Source organism: Calliphora vicina, chromosome 3, assembly GCF_958450345.1.
Source record: "Calliphora vicina chromosome 3, idCalVici1.1, whole genome shotgun sequence".
Lineage (NCBI taxonomy): Eukaryota > Metazoa > Arthropoda > Insecta > Diptera > Calliphoridae > Calliphora > Calliphora vicina.
Genome location: NC_088782.1, coordinates 19,075,631 through 19,096,829, shown reverse-complemented (window position 1 = coordinate 19,096,829; position 21,199 = coordinate 19,075,631). Strand labels below are relative to the sequence as shown.

The 21,199-nt window shown below is 26.6% G+C and overlaps 4 protein-coding genes across 4 annotated transcripts; 3 read left to right on the top strand and 1 right to left on the bottom strand.

Moving 5' to 3' along the window:
• The first annotated feature begins 3,987 nt into the window (after positions 1-3,987).
• On the top strand, positions 3,988-5,085 carry LOC135954962 (vesicle-associated membrane protein 2-like). The gene is made up of 3 exons (XM_065505221.1): positions 3,988-4,144; positions 4,208-4,467; positions 4,536-5,085. Exons 1-3 carry the CDS (start codon positions 4,083-4,085, stop codon positions 4,562-4,564), a joined length of 351 nt encoding a protein of 116 aa, XP_065361293.1. The 5' UTR covers positions 3,988-4,082; the 3' UTR covers positions 4,565-5,085.
• A 2,333-nt stretch (positions 5,086-7,418) lies between these two features.
• On the top strand, positions 7,419-8,500 carry LOC135956007 (vesicle-associated membrane protein 2-like). Its single transcript, XM_065506467.1, has 2 exons — positions 7,419-7,868; positions 7,934-8,500. Exons 1-2 carry the CDS (start codon positions 7,810-7,812, stop codon positions 8,208-8,210), a joined length of 336 nt encoding a protein of 111 aa, XP_065362539.1. The 5' UTR covers positions 7,419-7,809; the 3' UTR covers positions 8,211-8,500.
• Positions 8,501-8,670: 170 nt separating this feature from the next.
• Positions 8,671-10,827, bottom strand: LOC135954855 (coiled-coil domain-containing protein 13). The gene is made up of 4 exons (XM_065505097.1): positions 10,310-10,827; positions 9,421-10,245; positions 8,979-9,352; positions 8,671-8,912 (listed from the first exon to the last, which is right to left on the bottom strand). The coding sequence occupies exons 1-4, from the start codon at positions 10,775-10,777 to the stop codon at positions 8,741-8,743; spliced, it is 1,839 nt and encodes a 612-aa protein (XP_065361169.1). The 5' UTR covers positions 10,778-10,827; the 3' UTR covers positions 8,671-8,740.
• Positions 10,828-11,122: 295 nt separating this feature from the next.
• On the top strand, positions 11,123-14,177 carry zetaCOP (COPI coat complex subunit zeta). Its single transcript, XM_065505211.1, has 4 exons — positions 11,123-11,262; positions 11,340-11,707; positions 13,343-13,433; positions 13,859-14,177. The coding sequence occupies exons 1-4, from the start codon at positions 11,245-11,247 to the stop codon at positions 13,904-13,906; spliced, it is 525 nt and encodes a 174-aa protein (XP_065361283.1). The 5' UTR covers positions 11,123-11,244; the 3' UTR covers positions 13,907-14,177.
• The last annotated feature ends 7,022 nt before the right edge of the window (positions 14,178-21,199 follow it).

The following is a 21,199-nucleotide window of genomic DNA, read 5'->3' as shown; positions in this document are numbered from 1 at the left end:
GATATGAAACTTATTTGTATTGAATCTTATTTGAATACCAAAATTTTTAAAATATTTATGCTCGATAAAGCGATTTTCGGAAGTGGGTTTTATGTATGTATAAATATGGATCGATCCTCATAAAATGAAGTGACATGACTTTCGTATATATAAAACTAATTTGGAGTGAAATTTGTGTAGATATTTATATAAATTAAACATTTATGACCTCTAAAATCCTATTTATGGGGGAAATTTGTGTGGGAGCTAGGTGAAATAATGAAAATATTTCTACCATATTCAATAGGCTTCGTCTTTAGACAGAATTTTGTACAAATATCATCAAAAATGCGTTCTGTACTATGTGTACAAGGTTTACATGGGTAACCAGCCAGCTAGGAGGACATCGTTAATAACGCAAAGTGATTCTGAATCGATCAATATACATTATGGTGGGTGTTAGAATAATGTGGCCGTTACAAACGCATAATACCTTCCCCACTATGACGGTGTAGAGTGCAATTATTACTAATCAAAAAAAATAACTAAAATAAACAAAGTTTTAGATAAGACAATCACCCCTATCGCAAATCCATATTTCTCATGAAATATGTTTCCTTTTCCCTTTCTCGTTCATCAACTTTGTTCACGTCAAAAAATTCCCCATGTTGTGATATTTTTAGACGGAATTTTATAAACAATAAGCAGCTGTTACGAACAAAATCAACTATTGTTAATGAAAATTTTATGGGAATATTATTATATCTTTGTCCATTTATGTTGTACCGATTTTTCCAAACATTTTTTAGCAACTAAAAGTATTAATACAAAATTTCATTCCCCAAGAAAGATCCTTCTGGTTTGGCACTATCGCACTTATAATTCAGTCGATACAAAAAATTCAAATATTTGTCCCTAAATCCACTACATAAAGAAATTACCACAACTTTTACATTTGACAATATTTTTAAGCGAAATATTCAGGTTGTAATAAAAAACGATTTAGATGCAAAAATGATTTCAAAACGACAAAAGGTGTGATGTGTTTTGTCATATTAGTTTCAAATTCCAATTTGCTTCAAAAGGAATTTATCGAAATTAAATTTTCACATTAATTAAGATAATCAAATGGAGAGTTGTATATTTTATTGTTTTTTGCTATAAAAATTATACGGAATGAACAAAAAATTGAATATGAAATCAATCGAAATTCATCACAACTAAATCGTTTTTTGAAATTGATTTCAGTTTTGAAAACGATCGTTTTTCATCACATACCTGATTGATTATTTTATTTAGAATATGTCAGGATTTCAAAACATGTATTTAAATGGTAGAATCATAGAGAAACAACAAGAGCAGAAATTAAAAAAAACTCAAACTAAAAATTTACTTTGTTTTCACATAGTTTTTTTAACAAATACATTCTCACCACATACGGTTTTAACAACTGAGTTAGGTCTTTGACAGGAGAGTTTCCGATCTTTGTGTATTTATCTTATGGTATGAATCATAGGGAAACATAGAGCGGAAACTAGAAAAAAACTCAAACGAAAAAATTACTCAAAATAATCCCACATAGTTTTTTTTACTAACACATTCTCACCAATTTGAAAAAAAAAAATTGATTTTGCAAAATGTCAAAAATGTTATGTTTTGAGTTACAAAAAACATTTATTTTGATAGATATCCAACTCGCATACCATTAAGCGACCAAATAGGTCTTCATGGAAAATATCTAGGCATACTTTTGAGAAAAAAAGGGACCATTTTGTAAAAAAGTCAAAAAAGTTTTTGATTTCGGAAAAAAAAAAATTTATTTTAATTTTTTTTAAAGATTGAAGAAATAGCTATCTAAAATATTTGGGACACATTTTGCTAAGAACAATAGGTAATAAGTTACATGGATAAGAAAAACACCTGCTTGGCAAAAATGTCAAATATTGACCCCTCTAACTCAGATAGTTAGTTCTCCACCGATCTTGTGCCAATAGAACTAACCATGGATGTCTTCCCGATCGGAAGACATCGATTTCAAAAGTTGGTTCACTTGACATGAAATCACCCTATACATACATACATATTTCATAAAATCGTTCCCAACAAAACAAATTTGTTAGCTTCCAAAGGCTTTTTTATTCATAATGGAATTACTTTATGACAAAATTAATTCAACAAAGGTTGTTAAGATTTAATTATTAATTAAATTTTCAACATAAAATAAAATGTATTATCTTAACAATTCCATTAAAGCTTTCCTCATGAATTAATTCCTTAGTACTGCAAACGCTTTGACTTCATTCCTTTAAGAATTCATTATTTATATTGTAGAACTAATTTCTTGTTGAATCACTGAAATTTTATATAATTCAAACCCATTATAAAATATGAGCTTTTAAAATGTATTGAGTGATTCAATGTTTCTTCAATTCAAATCTATTACAAAAAGGCTTTAGAACAATTCATTTTTTTTTTTAAATTATTAAAAGCAATACCAAACTGAATGCAGAAAAAATATTTTTATTCAATTTGCATTAACTTTGAATTAACAAAAACTTAATCATTCAAAGCTTGGATGAATTCTGTTACGAATTAATTCAACGATGAATGAATTCTATTTAAATAAAAACCTTTGAATGAAGCTAAACATCCCAATTATGAATAAAAAATCCTCGGAATTTTTTCCCAATTTTCCTATTCAAATTCAATGGGAAAAAACTCCCGGGGAATTTTTTATTCATAATTGGGCTGAAAGAATTGATTTTCGGAATGGATTTAGGGACTGAATGCCTGACATTTTTTTAATTCCGAATTAAGATTTTAGTGAATTAAACTCAAATTGAATTAATTAATCTAAAACTAATCAGAATTGAATTAAAATAGATTTAAAGATTTGAATGGAAGAAAAAACTGAATCATTCAATCCAATGTATTAAGTTTTTTGTAATGAATTTGAATTGAAGAATATTTTAATGATTCTATAAATAATGAATTAAGAATATTAAATAATTCCTAATAAGTTTTTTAATGGAATGGTTAAGAGATAAATTTAATTTGATTTTGTAAATTGAATTAAGAATTAATTCGTTTGACAATTTGTTTGTACGACAAACTAGTTTCTATAAACAAATTTAAAGATTTGAAAATTATGACTTTGACTAAAAACTGTTTACGAAAAATACCCACTCATAGAAATTAGTTCGACTCACTATTCTTACGATAGAAAGGAACAGTCGGTCTTGGAAACGGTTTTAGTTTAACTTTTTCCATTGAGTAAAATTAAGTAATATTTATTTCAATTGGAAATGGTGTCTATCAGTTTGACTGGTTTTATCGCGTGGATTTAGTAAGTATATTAAATTGCATTGTATTTTCGATGCTGTTCAATTCTACACGATTGTTTACTTGTATGTTTGAGTGGGTTTAAAAAAGTTGGTTTTCACATTAAATTTAGTGTTGACAAGATATTTATTAGTGTCAGACGGTTATTTATTTTATTTGGAAATATGATATTCAAACATTTTTGTTTTAAACACAAGTAACTACAGCTCTTTAAGATTATGAAACTAAAATTAATAGATATAAGTATGGTAGAAATATGTTCGAAATATACTATAGGCCGTATTCATAAACAATATTTAAATTTAAACGTTTTAAAATCAAATTTTGCTTTAAAACATTGTTTAAATTTAATTTTTTTTATGAATATGGGGGTGTATGTATTTAAACATAAATATTTCGATTATTTTCCAGTTATGAAATTCAATTTTTTTATTATTCAAATAAAAGTTTCCAACTGAAACTGTTAGAATTAACGAATAGCATTTTATTATATGTAATTGGTATCAATTTATCCCAGCACTAATTTCTTTCTCTCAAATTGAGTTTTTTGTGGTTTACACAAACATCATGAATCATGAGAGCTTTTAGATATATTTTTATTTAAATTCTTTTTTTATAAACAAAATATACTTAAAATGGAATTTAGTTGAACGGAACATTAAACAATTGAAACATACAAGTAACAAACGCAAACGCTCTGTAAACATTTTAAATAAATTTATTTAAATTCTATAGAATTTTTGTTTAATTCCAAATAAAACATGAGTGATACAGCTGGAATCTATGAAAATGTTTATTATAAAAAAGTTAAATCCAATGAAAAGTAAGTTTGATGTTAATTTATAAACAATAAATTTTAATTTGTAAACAATGTAATTGTCGGCAGAGAACCATCAAAGGATTTACTGAAACAGACCCAGGTGCAAGTGGATGAATTGGTTGAAATCCTGCACGATAATGTTGGCAAGGCGTTGGATCGTGAAAATAAGCTGTCAGATTTAAATGAAATTTCGGAGAATCTTGAAAAGAGTGCTAGTGAATTTAAAACTCAGGCGGTTGTGGTCAAACGTAAAGAGTGGAGGAAGCATATGAAAACAAAATTAGTTTTTGCCGGTCTTGGTGCGATTTTATTACTAATTATAATACGTGAGTATGACATATATCTAAAAAATTTCTTATACAATTAACATTTAATTGTAATTTCTTTCTTACAGTTTTATTAGTACAAACATTTATGAAATAAGTTGGATAATTAAATGCATTGCAATGGAATGGAATTTATAAGTTATTTTTTTAATTAATAGGATGAAAAAATATGTAAATTAAAGGTTAGGCTATATGAGTTCACAAACCACACCGAAAAACTATTTTAAAATTTTTGTATGAAAATGATTTCAAATGATTGTTTTCCGGTCTTGTTTATGAATCAAGGCCCTTAGTTAGACCTGGTGCCAAATTATCGCATTCGTGATTATATTATCATAATCATAATAAAATCGAATCGAATGCCATAAACTCAAATAAAAAATTACGATAAATTTTACTCGATATCAAATTTGGTAATTCGGCACTGAAGTCTTTGCTAAATAGTAATTGTGGATCTAAATTTTGATATATATTTGTATGTATCAACTTGTATTTGTTTGGTTCTTCATTCCTCTAGATTAAAAAATATTTTTAATAGTTAGTAACTAAATAACATATCTTTAATTAAACTAAACTAATAAATTAATATAATAAATAAAATAAACTTTACAACACCAATGTATTATTTTCTTAAACATAAATTAAATATTTATACCTATACAAAATTTTGTTCCACTTTTTTTAACTTTTGTAATTGAAAGAAATAATTTTGAAGAATAAACATAATTTAAGCTTCCTTTTAAACAACTTATGCCGATTGCAGTTACTAAGTTAAACTTCATTTAACAAAACCTGTGGTTAAGCTAAAAACTACATTTGAACTACGAAGGAATTAAGCCTATGAATTAATTCGTAATGAATTCATTAAAGGAATGGTTAAGAGATAAACTTTAATTTGATTTTGAAAATAGAATTAAGAATTAATTCTTTCGAAACTTTGTTTACAGTTCCGCCGAAAAAAATTCCAAAATTCTAGTTCCTGTTCCAAATTGGAATATTTTCCTATGGAAATCGAATTCGAAATATACAAGAGGAATATAAATTATTTGAAAAATTACGAATATTTAATAAATATCACTTTTTAGAAAATATAACTGATTTTTTTATTTTGATTTTTTAAGAATTTTTAAATAAATGGCTGCTAAAGTTAAACATTTAAAAAATCTTTAATTTTTCTAAATAAAAAATACTGTAAATAATAGATATTTTACAATAATTTCATTCTACATACAGGAACTGACAATTACAATTGGCAACGTTTTTAGTTTTAACTTGTTTCTTCTAATAAAATTTAATATAAAATTTTTTCTAATTGGAAATGGTGTCAATCAGTTTGAATCGTTTTATCGCGTGGATTTAATAAATATGTGAAGTTTATTGTTTTTGTTTAATTCATGCTGCTCAATTCTACACAATTATTTTACTTATGAGTTTGAGTGGTTTTAATAACATTCAATTTAGTGTTAACGAGTTATGGATTAGTTAGAGGCGGTTATTTGCTTTATTCGGATATGAGGTATTAAAAAATATAACATAAGTTCTGATTAAAATTAAAAAAATATATAAAACAATGAAACTATAATACACTAGGACCGTGTCCGGTGTTTGAAATTCGAAATGGAAAGAATTTTGAAACATTTGTTTATATTGTGCATATCTGGAGTAAATAACCTATTAAACCATTTATCTTACATCAATATATGTACGTGGAAGATAATATACTTAAATAATATACCACAAAAAACTATTTATATATTTGAATATTATAAAATAAATTATAGAACATTTTTATTCGCAATTCATGCCTGATGAAAAACTCGAGGTCATTATTATTTATGGACGGTAAATAAGCTTTCGACAGTTTTGAGTCTCGCTTAAATTTAGGTTAAATTTAATTTGACTTAGGTTGTTTTTTTACATGAAGATCAAATACCAAGTTTTAATTAGATATATTTTCAAGTCTCTTAAATCTTGCTTACTGCAATAATCCAAATAAAACAACATTCATAGATTAAACTTAATTTGATCTTCAATCTGGCACAGACCTATAAGTACTAGAATATAAATATACTGCCGGAGTACCATTAATAACTCGGACAATAAGGCCAAGTGCTCAGTGCTTCCAGCTTTCTATATGAAGATCTAGATTGACTGATGTCTTTACTTATTATCAACTTGGGTTACCTTTTACATACCTGCAAAGAAATATTAAAGCTTAAAAAAGAACATTTTAACAAAAAATAAGTGCGCGACCTTTTGAATTTCCCGGCTCTTAACTGTAAGGGCTGAATTGCTTCTGTCAACAGGCATCTGTCAGTTGACTTCTGTCAAAATTTGAACAAGTCCTTTAGTTTCTGTGTTGACATGAAAAATATGAATTTCGTGTGTTCATTAAGCATTATTTTTTGCGGGAAAAACCTCGCTCAAATAAAGGCTAAGCTTGATAAATAATATGGGCACCAGCACCATTAATTTCAATGGTAATAAAGTGGTTTACAGAATTTCATTGTGGCCGTACAAGAACAGAAGATGTCGATCGTTCTGGACGCCCAGTTGAGGTCTTTACACCCGAAACAATTGAAAAAAATCACGATATGGTGTTGGCATATCGGAGATTGCAAGTGCGAGAGATTTTCACATGGCTCAGTGGTTTTAAATTGTGAGTGATCAATTGGGCATGAGAAAGCTTTCCGCAAGATGGCTGCCGCGTTTGCTCACAATCGGGTGCAAAGGCACGGACTTTTTTGAGCCATCCTCGTAGTATGAAATTATTGAGTGGCATCATACCAGTTTTTTCCATTACTAAAATTGAGTTTATGTGGTTTACGCCAATATCATGAATCATGAGAGATTGAACATATATTTCTAATTATTCTTTTTTATAAATAATGCATAAAATATCATTTAGTTAAACGAATCATTAAACATTTCGTTTAATACCAGAATCGGATGCACTCTGTCGCAAAGTCTCGAAAGAATTAATTCGTATCAAAAAATCAAATCATTCAAAAAAAAAAAAGAATTTATTTCAAATTAATTCAAATGATTAATTCCGAAATACTTCCAACATTTTGAATTCCATTATTATAAAATTAATTTGTTATTGAATCATTAAATTTTCCATCAATAAAATCTGCAACAACTTAGCATTAGAAAGATTTAAAAAATTTAATGAAAAACAAATATTTGTATTCAATTTGGGTTAAATTGCATTAACGAAAAAATTAAATAGTGGAACTTGGTAATAAATTCAACAATTAATTATTTTGGAATTAATCTTAAATTGAATTAACTAACACTTGTAAAAGAAAATTATTTGTAATTTTACTCCAATAAAAAAACATGACTGATACAAGTGCTATAAACGATGTTTATAATAAAACTGTGCAACCCAATATGCAGTAAGTTTAATTTTTTAAACAAAACTTTTATATTTAACTATAAAAAACCAATTATTTTTCTTCAGAGACCATTCCAAGGATTTACTGAAACAGACCCAGCTGCAAGTTGATGAATTGGTGGAAATATTACAAGACACTACTCAACAGGCAATGAATCGTGAAACTAAACTCTCACATTTAACTGAAATTTCCCGGGATATGGAAAATAATGCGGATATATTTAAAAATCATACGATTGACATTAAACGCAAAGAGTGGTGGAAGCATATGAAAACGAAATTAGTTTTTGCTGGACTTGCAGCATTGGTTTTAATTATTATAATATGTAGCATATTTCTATAAATTACTAAGCTAAGTGTTAATTTAATTGTAATATTTTCATACCGTTTTATTGTATTTGCAATTAGTATGAAACATTTGCAAGAATAAAAGGTACTATTTTTAGTTGTTAGTTACTATAAGCTTCACTGAACTGAGTATACGATATTGGCTTGATTTGTTTTTGGCCTCGAAGGATGAGCAGTTCATTTGGCTCGGAATTCATATGTTGCCAGAAATATGAGAAAAGCTAAAAATTTTAAAAAATAATTTTCAAGTCATCCACCCAATGCAATAAATAAAAACCAGCCTCTGATGGAAGTATAATTGTATAAATAAAGGAAATAGAATAGTTTTTTAATTTCGTCTTCTATTTTCTTAATTAAAAGTTTATGAATGAAAATATAACATATCTTCATATAATTTAAGGCAATGATAAGAAATCATTAACCTAGATTACATGCAATCAATGAAATTTCTCAGTCATAAACTCTCAGGTATATAATTTTAAAAAATTACTGCAAATTTTAAATTTTACTGAATTAAACTATCTATTAAAGATTCACACTAGTATTACTATGGCGATGAGCTAAAATAGTTTCCACTAAAATATTTTTCGAATTCGTAATAATTTCCTGAAAAGTTTTAATATCATGCTCCTTTTCCGCAGTAATATAATCAAGTTTTTCCTTAAGCATGGACATCTTCTCTGTGGCTAGTTCAAGACTAACAAAAGAAATATTAAGGATTTTTATAAAAGAATTTAATTTAAACTAATTCTTTAATATCTACCGATTATTTAAATCCTTAAGATCTTCCTCAGGCAATAAATCGTTTATATGTTTACTGGATGTAACTGTTACACCAGTATTCTCGAACGTAAAGGAACTTATTGAGGAGTTGCTACCCATAGAGCTTAAATTTGCCGTGTATTCTGCTATACGCTGTGAACGTTTCTTTTTTTCGCTTTGCATTTCCAATTCACGTTCCATATCGCGAACTTTTGCTTCCAGGCGAGAAATACGTACTTTTTGTTTTGACACTTGTTCCATTAAATTATCATTTTTATTACGTTCCTGAGTTACCCGCTCATTAAGTGTTTTGTTGTGATCTAATAAGGAGTTCTTTTCGGCTTCCAAAGTATCCAAAATGGTAATAAATTCTTCCTATTTTAACAAATTTTTTAATAAAATACCTTAGTTTGAAACGTTTGTTTTTCAAATTGCTCTTTTACCTTTTTAAATTCCCTACAAGAGAATAAAAAGTCACCACAAATGGCCTTTAAATCTTGTTCTAACTTTTTAACCAGTAAATTCAATTCTTCTATGGACTCATCTTTTTTTATTACACAATTTTCTAATTCCATTATCCTTTCCTCTAAAAGGTCCTTGTTAATTGCCATTTCTTTCATCTCTTTAAGTAACTTATCTTTGTCCTTAGACATTTCGTCTAAACGTTTTTCATAGTATGATTTCTGCTGATTTATTCTCTCATTCATAGTGGCCACATTAATATTATTAAATTCCGTTTGTTCCTTTAGCGTACTAGAATGCATTTTGAAATGTAAGATTTCATCATTTAAAGTTTTGTTGCGCACTTTTAAAGCTAAAATTTTAGAGCGTTGCTCCTCCATTTCCGATTTTAAATTGGCAATTTCTTTTTCTAACGTATCAACTTTGGCTCGATGCTGTATTTCAGTTTTTCTAACACTAGGACGTTCAATGGAGCCAAAACTAGCACTACAACATAGAGGAGAAGTAACAAATTCCAAGTTTCTACCATTATCTATTTCATGTTGATCCTTATTTTCTAATCTATCTTGCAATTCCTTGACCTTTTGCTGCAAATGTAAAATCTGTTGGGCACGTCCTCGCCAATTAGAGGAACTACCTTGCCCCACTAATAAATTTAAATTGAAATTCTCTCCTATTTCTTGTTGCAAACACTTTTGAGCCAATTTCAATTGTGAATTTAATTCCACATTTTTGTTGCGAGTTTCGAACAATTTTTGCTTTACGGCACTGAGTTTTGATTGCATTTCCTCAATGGAAGCTGAGGTCTAGTTGAAAAAATACTATTCTTAAATATTTCTAAATTTGTTTAAAGTTTTTCTCCAACATTACCTGTTTTTCACAATATTCCTTATTATGTTGCGATTTTTCTTGCAGATCTTTTTCCAATTTTTGCACTTGTTGATCTTTCCGGGCCAAACGATTTTTTGTTACCTCCAATTCTGCTCTTAATTGACGATTTTTCTTACTCAGCTCCAATAGCTTGGCACTGGCAATCGATGAATTACTTCTTAGTTCATCAATGGGCACAGAATTTAGTACCTCATTTAGGGAGTTCACCGATTTTCTTAGTTCCAATATTTCGTTATTTTTATCATTAATTGATTTTGTTAAAGATTCATTTTGTTCCTCAATTTCATTTAATTTCTTTTTTAGTTTTTTGCTTTCAGATTTTTTCTTTTCAGTTTTGATCACTTCACTGGATGAAACAGATTTCTGGGCTAAATCCCTGAACTCCTTAGATTTATCACTAAGTGTTTCTGTAGAAACTGCACGATCATGAGTAGCTATAATATCCATTTCTGATTATATTATTATTTTGGGTAGAAAATATATTTATTAAAATATACGTTGCTTTTTTTCTGAAATCAAATTTCGAAATTAGCAGTCAGAATGAGCTTTGTTTCATAAGCAGGCGTGTTTATTTACCATAAGAGGTGTGATCACTGAACACAATCATTTTTCGAAAACGAAGAATATTTACAAATTAATAAATTTAAATAAAATAGAATTTTTAAAAAAATGCTAAATTATTTATTTATATTTAAAACGATAATTAATATATACAAATCTTTATCTTTTATTTATACTTAATTCAATCATCTTTATTGAACTTCTGCGGCTAATTGACGCCGTTAAATTTATGCTCTTCATAAACATTGTACTCCTAATCAAAACAAACAGCTGTCAAACTACTGCAGCAGTTGACGTGTTCAACTGTCAAACATTAAAGAATTTCCAATAAAAAAATTATCAGCCACAACACCATGGACGGTTTTATGATGGTAAATATTTGTGAAATTATTCCAAAAAAAACTATAAAATACTAAAAATATTTATTCAATTATGTGGCAAACTGTAGGACATCATCAAGGGTATGTGTATAATGGACAATGATGGTAATCGCATATTGGCGAAATACTATGACAAGAACATCTTGGCCACCGTCAAAGAGCAAAAAGCCTTCGAAAAGAATCTCTTCAATAAAACTCATCGTTCCAATACGGAAATAATCATGTTGGATGGCCTCACATGTGTCTACAAATCGAATGTGGATCTTTTTTTCTATGTGATGGGTAATGCCTACGAGAATGAGTTGATTCTGTTGTCAGTGCTGAATTGTCTGTACGATTCCATCAGCTTGATACTGAAGAAAAATGTTGAGAAACGTTTGGTTTTAGATAATTTAGAGATTATTATGTTGGCATTCGATGAGATCTGTGATGGAGGGTAAGTTTGTGTTATATTTTTAAAAGAAGATGATGAAATTTGGGTAGTTATATGTTTATTCATAATCTTTATAATCTAAAGGTATAAGAATAGTTAGAAATTCATAGGTCTATGCTTAAATCTGCTTAGAAGCTCTATTCTATAAAAATTCCGGCCAAAGTTGGTATGTTAAGCCGGTTTCTGAAATAACCCAAAATTCTACTGAAACGTTTAAAAAAATTGTCATTTCTTTTATAACTGTTTAATTGGTTAATTATTTTAGTACATATTTAGTAATTTAAAGATTTATGCAAGTCAATGTGTTCTAAAATATTGAAAAATGTAATTTCAAAAACTAATTGAACAAATATCAAGAATGGTGTTATAAATGGAAATTACTCTTTTATAAGATTAACGATTGATGCATATCCATTTCGGCTTCAAAAGTTGAGCATTTACATTTGCCATTTCCCCTACAGTGTTTTTAATTAAATTTGTTTACACTACACCAAATTTTTACGAGTTTGTACGTTTAAATCATTGGTCGGCATATGAAGAACATGGATTTTAATAAGATGTTAAGCACTTTCTTCCTCTGTCATAATCTGAATTTCATAAAAACTCATCAAACTATTTTCAATTCAAAATAATCAATACTTAATTTTGAACCAGGCCTACGAGACCAAATAAGCTTAAATTTGTCATTTATGCATGCATCCGATAACATTGCATTATGTTCAAATTACGAAATCAAATTCGAACTTAAGATCGAAAAATATTTAAAGCTGTTAAAAATATATTTAGATCATTCATAAATAAACCTAATGACAGTTCAATAATTTTTCGAAAATTTGAAATTAACTTTGAAAATTCGAAATAATGACCGATTTAAAAAAAAAAAAAATTGTTAAAATATGTAATTGTAAATCACTAGAATTCTTAAACAAAAAATTTTAGTTTCATTTGACGCAATTTCGACATAAAATTAAAAAATTGTTAAAATATGTAATTGTAAATCACTAGAATTCTTAAACAAAAAATTTTAGTTTCATTTGACGCAATTTCGACATAAAATTTTGAAAAAATAAAATCAAAATTTTCGAACTAATTACCGAAAATTATTGATAACTGTTCACGTTATCTCTAAATAACTAGGATTCCTAATAAAATAAGTTTAGTTTCATTAGATGCCATTTTCATTTACCAATTTCGAACATAAAATTTTGAAAAAAAACTAATTTTCAATTCAAATATTTAAAATTCTCTAAAGAAAAAAATAAATAAAATCATAATAAATTTTTAAATTTATAAAAGGTTTATTAAATAAAATTCCCATATAAAATTCATTTTAAAAACATAAAACTTTTAAAAAAAACCTTTACTAAAGGGCACTAAAAAGTAGAAAATAAATTTCAAATTAAATCAAACTATTCATTCATTACATTATACAATCTATATGATATATTTATTTAAATTTGAATTTGTTATTACATAAACTATTATACAGAATTCATATCAAAAATTAGATTTTTCGCCACTATATATATAATTGTTCAGAGTTTTTTGTTCGCTACAATTAGCAATCATGTAGAGAATAAATTAAATTCTTCAACTATATCTCAATTATTTAACTTTCTAAATTTCATTTTTTTTCAGCATAATTTTGGATGCCGATCCTTCGTCTGTTGTCAAAAGAGTCGACTTGCGTAATGACGACATTCCCATTGCCGAACAGACTGTGGCCCAGGTAACTAACACTTTAAATGGACTCTTTTGGTAGTCATAAATTATGAATTAAGAAATATTTCTTTAAAAAAAATACTGTATTTGTCTTCGATTTCAAATAATGAAATGTGTGTTACTTAATTTTATTTAATTAAACTGATTTTAGTTTATTTAATTTAAACAAAATGAAAATTAAAACTCAATTGTTTAATTTATATTTAAGAAACTAATAACATATCTTAAAAGGCTTGTTTTATATATATTATAGAAGATATTTTAATATATTTCTTATATAAAATAAATGTATTTTTATTTGCACTTATTTATAGTTTTATTCACAAAGTATTGCATATTTTTTATATAAACAATTTTATTTTCTTATTACAATTTAAGGCTTGTAGAACAAACAGTATTAAACGCTTTTTTCTAATTGTATTCTTTTTCCAGGTCCTACAATCGGCCCGTGAACAGTTAAAATGGTCTATACTTAAGTGAAAAATTGTTATATTTAAACAAACAAAAAAACAAACAAGTATTTCTTTTAAGTTTTAAATTCAATCAATCCATTTTTATAGAGAAAAGCAAACAGAGAGTTGTATTTTTGTGTTTCTAGCAAAAGACAACCAGCACATACATTCGATTTTTTTTTATATAAATATAGAGAAAGAAAATAAAAAAATATTCATGTAATGAAATTATATTAAATAAAGTAAATGTGTATGTATAAAAATTACTATTTTAATAAATTATAATGTACTAACAAAAATGTTTTTTTAGCTTAAAATATTTAATACATAGTTGCAAATCTATTGTAAACGATGGATTTTTGGATCTGTTATAAATAAATATCTTCTCTTCATAAGAATATATTTATTTATAACCTTAAACCTTTTCTGATATTGTGTACATATATTCATTTTACTTTAAATGTACAATTTTAAATATAAATAACTAAATATCAAATAGAAATATAAACCGTTCATTCTCCTAATATAAATTGTAGTGGATCTAGCAATGTTGTTTATCCTTTATGTTATTTTAAACATGAATACAAACTAAAATTATATTTGTTTTGGTAAAATGCTAATAATTTTGAATATTTTGAACAAAATCATGGACAAGAGTTGTCCACACGAGTGTGGACGGGACAAATTCAAGTAATTGTTCACTGAGTGAACAAATTGAGTATGGACATTAAATATAAAGTAGTCTGTGCTGAATCTTATATACCCTTCACCAAAGTATACTTTAAAATAAATATTGAAACAAATTTTTGGTGAAAACAAATGTGTGATGTAAGAAATATTGGTGGAAAAAAACGTTGCTGAAAAAATTGAGGGAGTTGTGGTTTGCTTATATCTCAGCCATTGATGTATCAGTCAAGTTTGTAAGTTATTTGAAGTTTCGGAAAGTTGAATTCAAAGATGCAGAATATATCGATGGCTTAATATAGAAAGGTAGTATCTCAACTTTTAGTTACTTTACAGGAGAAGGAAAAAACTCAATAATATCAGAAAGTGAAATTGAAAAAAAAACTAAACATTTTTAATATAAACCAAAAAATATGCATTAAACTTTAAATGAGTTAGGGGTTTTTTATAATTACTGTAAATCAGTAATTCGTCAACATAGGAAACTGAATTTGTTAAGGGAGGTCTATTTAAGTTTTGTCGACCAGAATATGTAAAAAACCCGATTTTGAAAAAAAAACGAGATACGACATTTCTATATTAAGCCATCGATATGCACTTTATGGGTTTGCAAATGAATAATGTAGAAATTACAAACGTAATGACAAACTTATACATATATACCCTTACCACTCATGTTAAAGGGTATAATAAAATAACTTAATTATTAAATCACCCCTAATGCTCTCACCAATACTTTAATAAATTCAAATTTATTTTTAAACTAATTGATAGACAATTGATAATATTTGGTCACATGCATATTTACAGTACTTTTAAATCATTATTTGGATTACTATATTAAAAATCCTCCTGTTGTTAAACTGTTAATATTTTTATATTAACATATTAATTAGTGCAACAAACATTAAATAAATTTTATTCACGTTTTCTTTGTTGGAAAAAAATTAACAATGTTAGCTACAGAGACCCCTAAAATACAGAAACAATTCTGTTCAATTTTTTCGATTAAACGCTTATTTACAAAGATATTAAGGATTTTAGATTTTTGAGTTTTTTCATATAAAAAAATCCATTTTTGCCTAGAAATATGAGTGATCACAGATCGAGCTCCTTTTTTCGATTAAACGCTTATTTACAAAGATATTAAGGATTTTAGATTTTTGAGATTTTTCATATGAAAAATTAATTTTTGCTTAGAAATATGAATGATCATAGATCGAGCTCGTTTTTTCGATTAAACGCTTATTTACAAAGATATTAAGGATTTTAGATTTTTGAGTTTTTCATATGAAAAATTCATTTTTGCTTAGAAATATGAGTGATCACAGATCGAGCTCCTTTTTTCGAATAAACGCTTATTTACAAAGATATTAAGGAATTTAGATTTTTGAGTTTTTTCATATGAAAAATCGAGTTTTGGTTAGAAATATGAGTGATCACAGATCGATCTTCTTTTTTCGATTAAACGCTTATTTACAAAGATATTAAGGATTTTAGATTTTTGAGGTTTTGAGGGTTTTCATATGAAAAATCGAGTTTTGGTTAGAAATATGAGTGATCACCAGGGAAACCGGAAATATGCTCTAAAAAAAGCGTTTTAGGCGCTTTAAATATGCAGTAAAAACTTTAAAATATGCTCTTAAAATTTAAAAAATATGCTCTTAAAAAAACAAACTTTTACATAATTTTCAACCAAAAAAAATTTACTTAAATTTTCAAATAAAAATCGTTGTCTATTGGATCTGAAAAGATTTTTAAACGTAGAAAATGTTCTTTCGACATCAGCTGATGTTACAGGAGCAAATTTAAAAGACAATATTTCTTTAACACTTAGAACGGTTAAGTTTGAATTAGAACTAAAATTTGATATTTAGATGGAGCTATTATTAAAATAGTACTTATTTTATATTAAAACAAGTAAGAGAGCTATATTCGGCTGTGCCGAATCTTATATACCCTTCACCTAATTATACTTCAAAATAAAAAATTTAAATATTTTTAGGTGAACAAAAATTTTTTTTCAGTTTTTTCATTTTTTGGATAAAAAAATTTTTGGAATTGTTATTTTAAATTTGAAAAAAAAAAATTTTGTTTTTAAAATTTTTTTTTTGATGAAGAGGTATCTAATTTTCAATTTTGAATTTTAAACAAAGGAAGTAAAAACCTGTAACACAACAGCGAAAAATAAGTAAGACAAAATTTTTTTTTGTTAAACTCAAAATATGCAATTAAACAGTAAAATATGCTCTAAAAACGCAAAATATGACATAAATATGCTCTTAAAACAAATATATGCAAAAATATGTATTTAAGGGTAAAATATGCAAAAATATGCACTAACAAATCGATGCCAAAATTCTTAAATAGTTCTGAAACGTGTAAATATCTTATCCATGTGCTCATTAGACTCACCAGAAAAAACATGCATTTGCATATTTTGGTTTCCCTGGTGATCACAGATCGAGCTCCTTTTTTCGATTAAACGCTTATTTACAAAGATATTAAGGATTTTAGATTTTTGAGATTTTTCATATGAAAAATTAATTTTTGCTTAGAAATATGAATGATCATAGATCGAGCTCGTTTTTTCGATTAAACGCTTATTTACAAAGATATTAAGGATTTTAGATTTTTGAGTTTTTCATATGAAAAATTCATTTTTGCTTAGAAATATGAGTGATCACAGATCGATCTTCTTTTTTCGATTAAACGCTTATTTACGAAGATATTAAGGAATTTAGATTTTTGAGATTTTTCATATGAAGAATCGAGTTTTGGTTAGAAATATGAGTGATCACAGATCGAGATCCTTTTTTCGATTAAACGCTTATTTACAAAGATATTAAGGAATTTAGATTTTTGTGTTTTTTCATAAAAAAAATTAATTTTTCTTTAGAAATATGAGTGATCACAGATCGAGCTTTTTTTCGATTAAACGCTTATTTACAAAGATATTAATGTGCTGTTTTTCTATAGCGAACGAGTACTTTGAGTGGAAATTTAACATGTGTTTTGTTATTGTAACAAAAACAAAATACATGTAAAACGTCCACTCAAAACGCTCATTCGCCATAGAAAAACAGCACATAAGGATTTTCGATTTTTGAGTTTTTTCATATAAAAATTAATTTTTCTTTAGAAATATGAGTGATCACAGATCGAGCTCCTTTTTTCGATTAAACGCTTATTTACAAAGATATTAAGGATTTTAGATTTTTGTGTTTTTTCATATGAAAAATCGAGTTTTGGTTAGAAATATAAGTGATCACAGATCGATCTTCTTTTTTCGATTAAACGCTTATTTACAAAGATATTAAGGATTTTAGATTTTTGAGTTTTTGAGTTTTTTCATATGAAAAATCGAGTTTTGGTTAGAAATATGAGTGATCACAGATCGAGCTCCTTTTTTCGATTAAACGCTTATTTACAAAGATATTAAGGATTTTAGATTTTTGTGTTTTTTCATATAAAAAAATAATTTTTCTTTAGAAATATGAGTGATCACAGATCGAGCTCCTTTTTTCGATTAAACGATTATTTACAAAGATATTAAGGATTTTAGATTTTTGTGTTTTTTCATATGAAAAATTAATTTTTGCTTAGAAATATGAGTGAACACAGATCGAGTTAATTTTTTCGATTAAACGCTTATTTATAAAGATATTAAGGATTTTAGATTTTAAATTAATTTTTTCGATTAAACGCTTATTTATAAAGATATTAAGGATTTTAGATTTTTGAGTTTTTTCATATGAAAAATCGAGTTTTGGTTAGTGATCACCAGGGAAACCGGAAATATGCTCTAAAAAAAGCGTTTTAGGCGCTTTAAATATGCAGTAAAAACTTTAAAATATGCTCTTAAAATTTAAAAAATATGCTCTTAAAAAAACAAACTTTTACATCATTTTTAACCAAAAAAAATTTACTTAAATTTTCAAATAAAAATCGTTGTCTATTGGATCTGAAAACATTCTTAAACATAGAAAATATTCTTTCGACATCAACTGATGTTACAGGAGCAAATTTAAAAGACAATATTTCTTTAACATTTAGAACGGTTAAGTTTGAATTAGAACTAAAATTTGATATTTAGATGGAGCTATTATTAAAATAGTGCTTATTTTATATTAAAATAAGAGAGCTATATTCGGCTGTGCCGAATCTTATATACCCTTCATCTAATTATACTTCAAAATAAAAAATTTAAATATTTTTAGGTGAACAAAATTTTTTTTTCAGTTTTTTTCATTTTTTGGATAAAAAATTTTTCGAATTGTTTTTTAAATTTTTTTTTTTTTTTGGTGAAAAGCCATCTATTTTTCAATTTTGAATTTTAAACAAAGGAAGTAAAAACCTGTAACACAACAGCGAAAAATAAGTAAGACAAAATTTTTTTTGATAAACTCAAAATATGCTATTAAACAGTAAAATATGCTCTAAAAACGCAAAATATGACATAAATATGCTCTTAAAACAAATATATGCAAAAATAGGTATTTAAGGGTAAAATATGCAAAAATATGCACTAACAAATCGATGCCAAAATTCTTAAATAGTTCTGAAACGTGTAAATATCTTATCCATGTGCTCATTAGACTCACCAGAAAAAACATGCATTTGCATATTTTGGTTTCCCTGGTGATCACAGATCGATCTTCTTTTTTCGATTAAACGCTTATTTACAAAGATAATAAGGATTTTAGATTTTTGTGTTTTTTCATATAAAAAATTAATTTTTCTTTAGAAATATGAGTGATCACAGATCGAGCTCCTTTTTTCGATTAAACGCTTATTTACAAAGATATTAAGGATTTTAGATTTTTGAGTTTTTTCATATGAAAAATCGAGTTTTGGTTAGTGATCACAGATCGATCTTCTTTTTTCGATTAAACGCTTATTTACAAAGATAATAAGGATTTTAGATTTTTGAGTTTTTGAGTTTTTTCATATGAAAAATCGAGTTTTGGTTAGAAATATGAGTGATCACAGATTGAGTTCCTTTTTTCGATTAAGCGCTTATTTACAAAGATATTAAGGATTTTAGATTTTTGTGTTTTTTCATATAAAAAATTAATTTTTCTTTAGAAATATGAGTGATCACAGATCGATCTCCTTTTTTCGATTAAACGCTTATTTACAAAGATATTAAGGATTTTAGATTTTTGAGTTTTTTCATATGAAAAATCGAGTTTTGGTTAGTGATCACAGATCGATCTTCTTTTTTCGATTAAACGCTTATTTACAAAGATAATAAGGATTTTAGATTTTTGAGTTTTTTCATATGAAAAATCGAGTTTTGGTTAGAAATATGAGTGATCACAGATTGAGTTCCTTTTTTCGATTAAGCGCTTATTTACAAAGATATTAAGGATTTTAGATTTTTGAGTTTTTTCATATGAAAAATCGAGTTTTGGTTAGTGATCACAGATCGATCTTCTTTTTTCGATTAAACGCTTATTTACAAAGATAATAAGGATTTTAGATTTTTGAGTTTTTTCATATGAAAAATCGAGTTTTGGTTAGAAATATGAGTGATCACAGATCGAGCTCCTTTTTTCGATTAAACGCTTATTTACAAAGATATTAAGGATTTTAGATTTTTGTGTTTTTTTCATATAAAAAATTAATTTTTCTTTAGAAATATGAGTGATCACAGATTGAGTTCCTTTTTTCGATTAAGCGCTTATTTACAAAGATATTAAGGATTTTAGATTTTTGAGTTTTTTCATATGAAAAATCCATTTTTGCTTAGAAATATGAGTGATCACAGATCGAGCTCCTTTTTTCGATTAAACGCTTATTTGCAAAGATATTAAGGATTTTAGATTTTTGAGTTTTTTCATATGAAAAGTCGAGTTTTGCTTAGAAATATGAGTGATCACAGATCGAGCTCCTTTTTTCGATTAAACGCTTATTTACAAAGATATTAAGGATTTTAGATTTTTGAGGTTTTTCATATGAAAAATCCATTTTTGCTTAGAACTTTGAGTGATCACAGATCGAGCTCCTTTTTTCGATTAAACGCTTATTTACAAAGATATTAAGGATTTTAGATTTTTGAGTTTTTCATATGAAAAAGCGATGGCAGATGCATTATTAAATAACATTATTTTCAATATTTTTATAAGGGTTAATTACAAGTATTTCAAGTATATTTTTTTAATTATACATAGGTACCTACTATAAAACAAATACAAATATTTTACTTATAAATTATAAAATTATTTAACAACTGTTGTACCTATAAAAATATACGTTTTAAATTTTTAGTAATTGTATAGTAGAAAGCGGTGAGAGGTGGCGCTAATGTTTGTCAATGTTTAAGTTATTTATTACATCAATAAATTTTAATTAAATATAATGCAAACATTCCTGATTTCAAATTGACTTCAAAATTAGTCAGCTGTAGGCGACCGTAAATATTTAAGACTTCTAGACAGGCGTGTGATTCACACTACTCTTCATTTAAGCCCTATATCTTAGAGAAACATTTAAAGAAACTTTCCTTTACGAACTAGCAAGTTTCATAAATTTCAGTGTGTTTCTAAAGGCACTAAGAGATTAGAGTGTCATTAAACAATTATGGGACTTAGTAGTAATAAATCAATTTGATTGTTTGTCCGGCGTCTATATA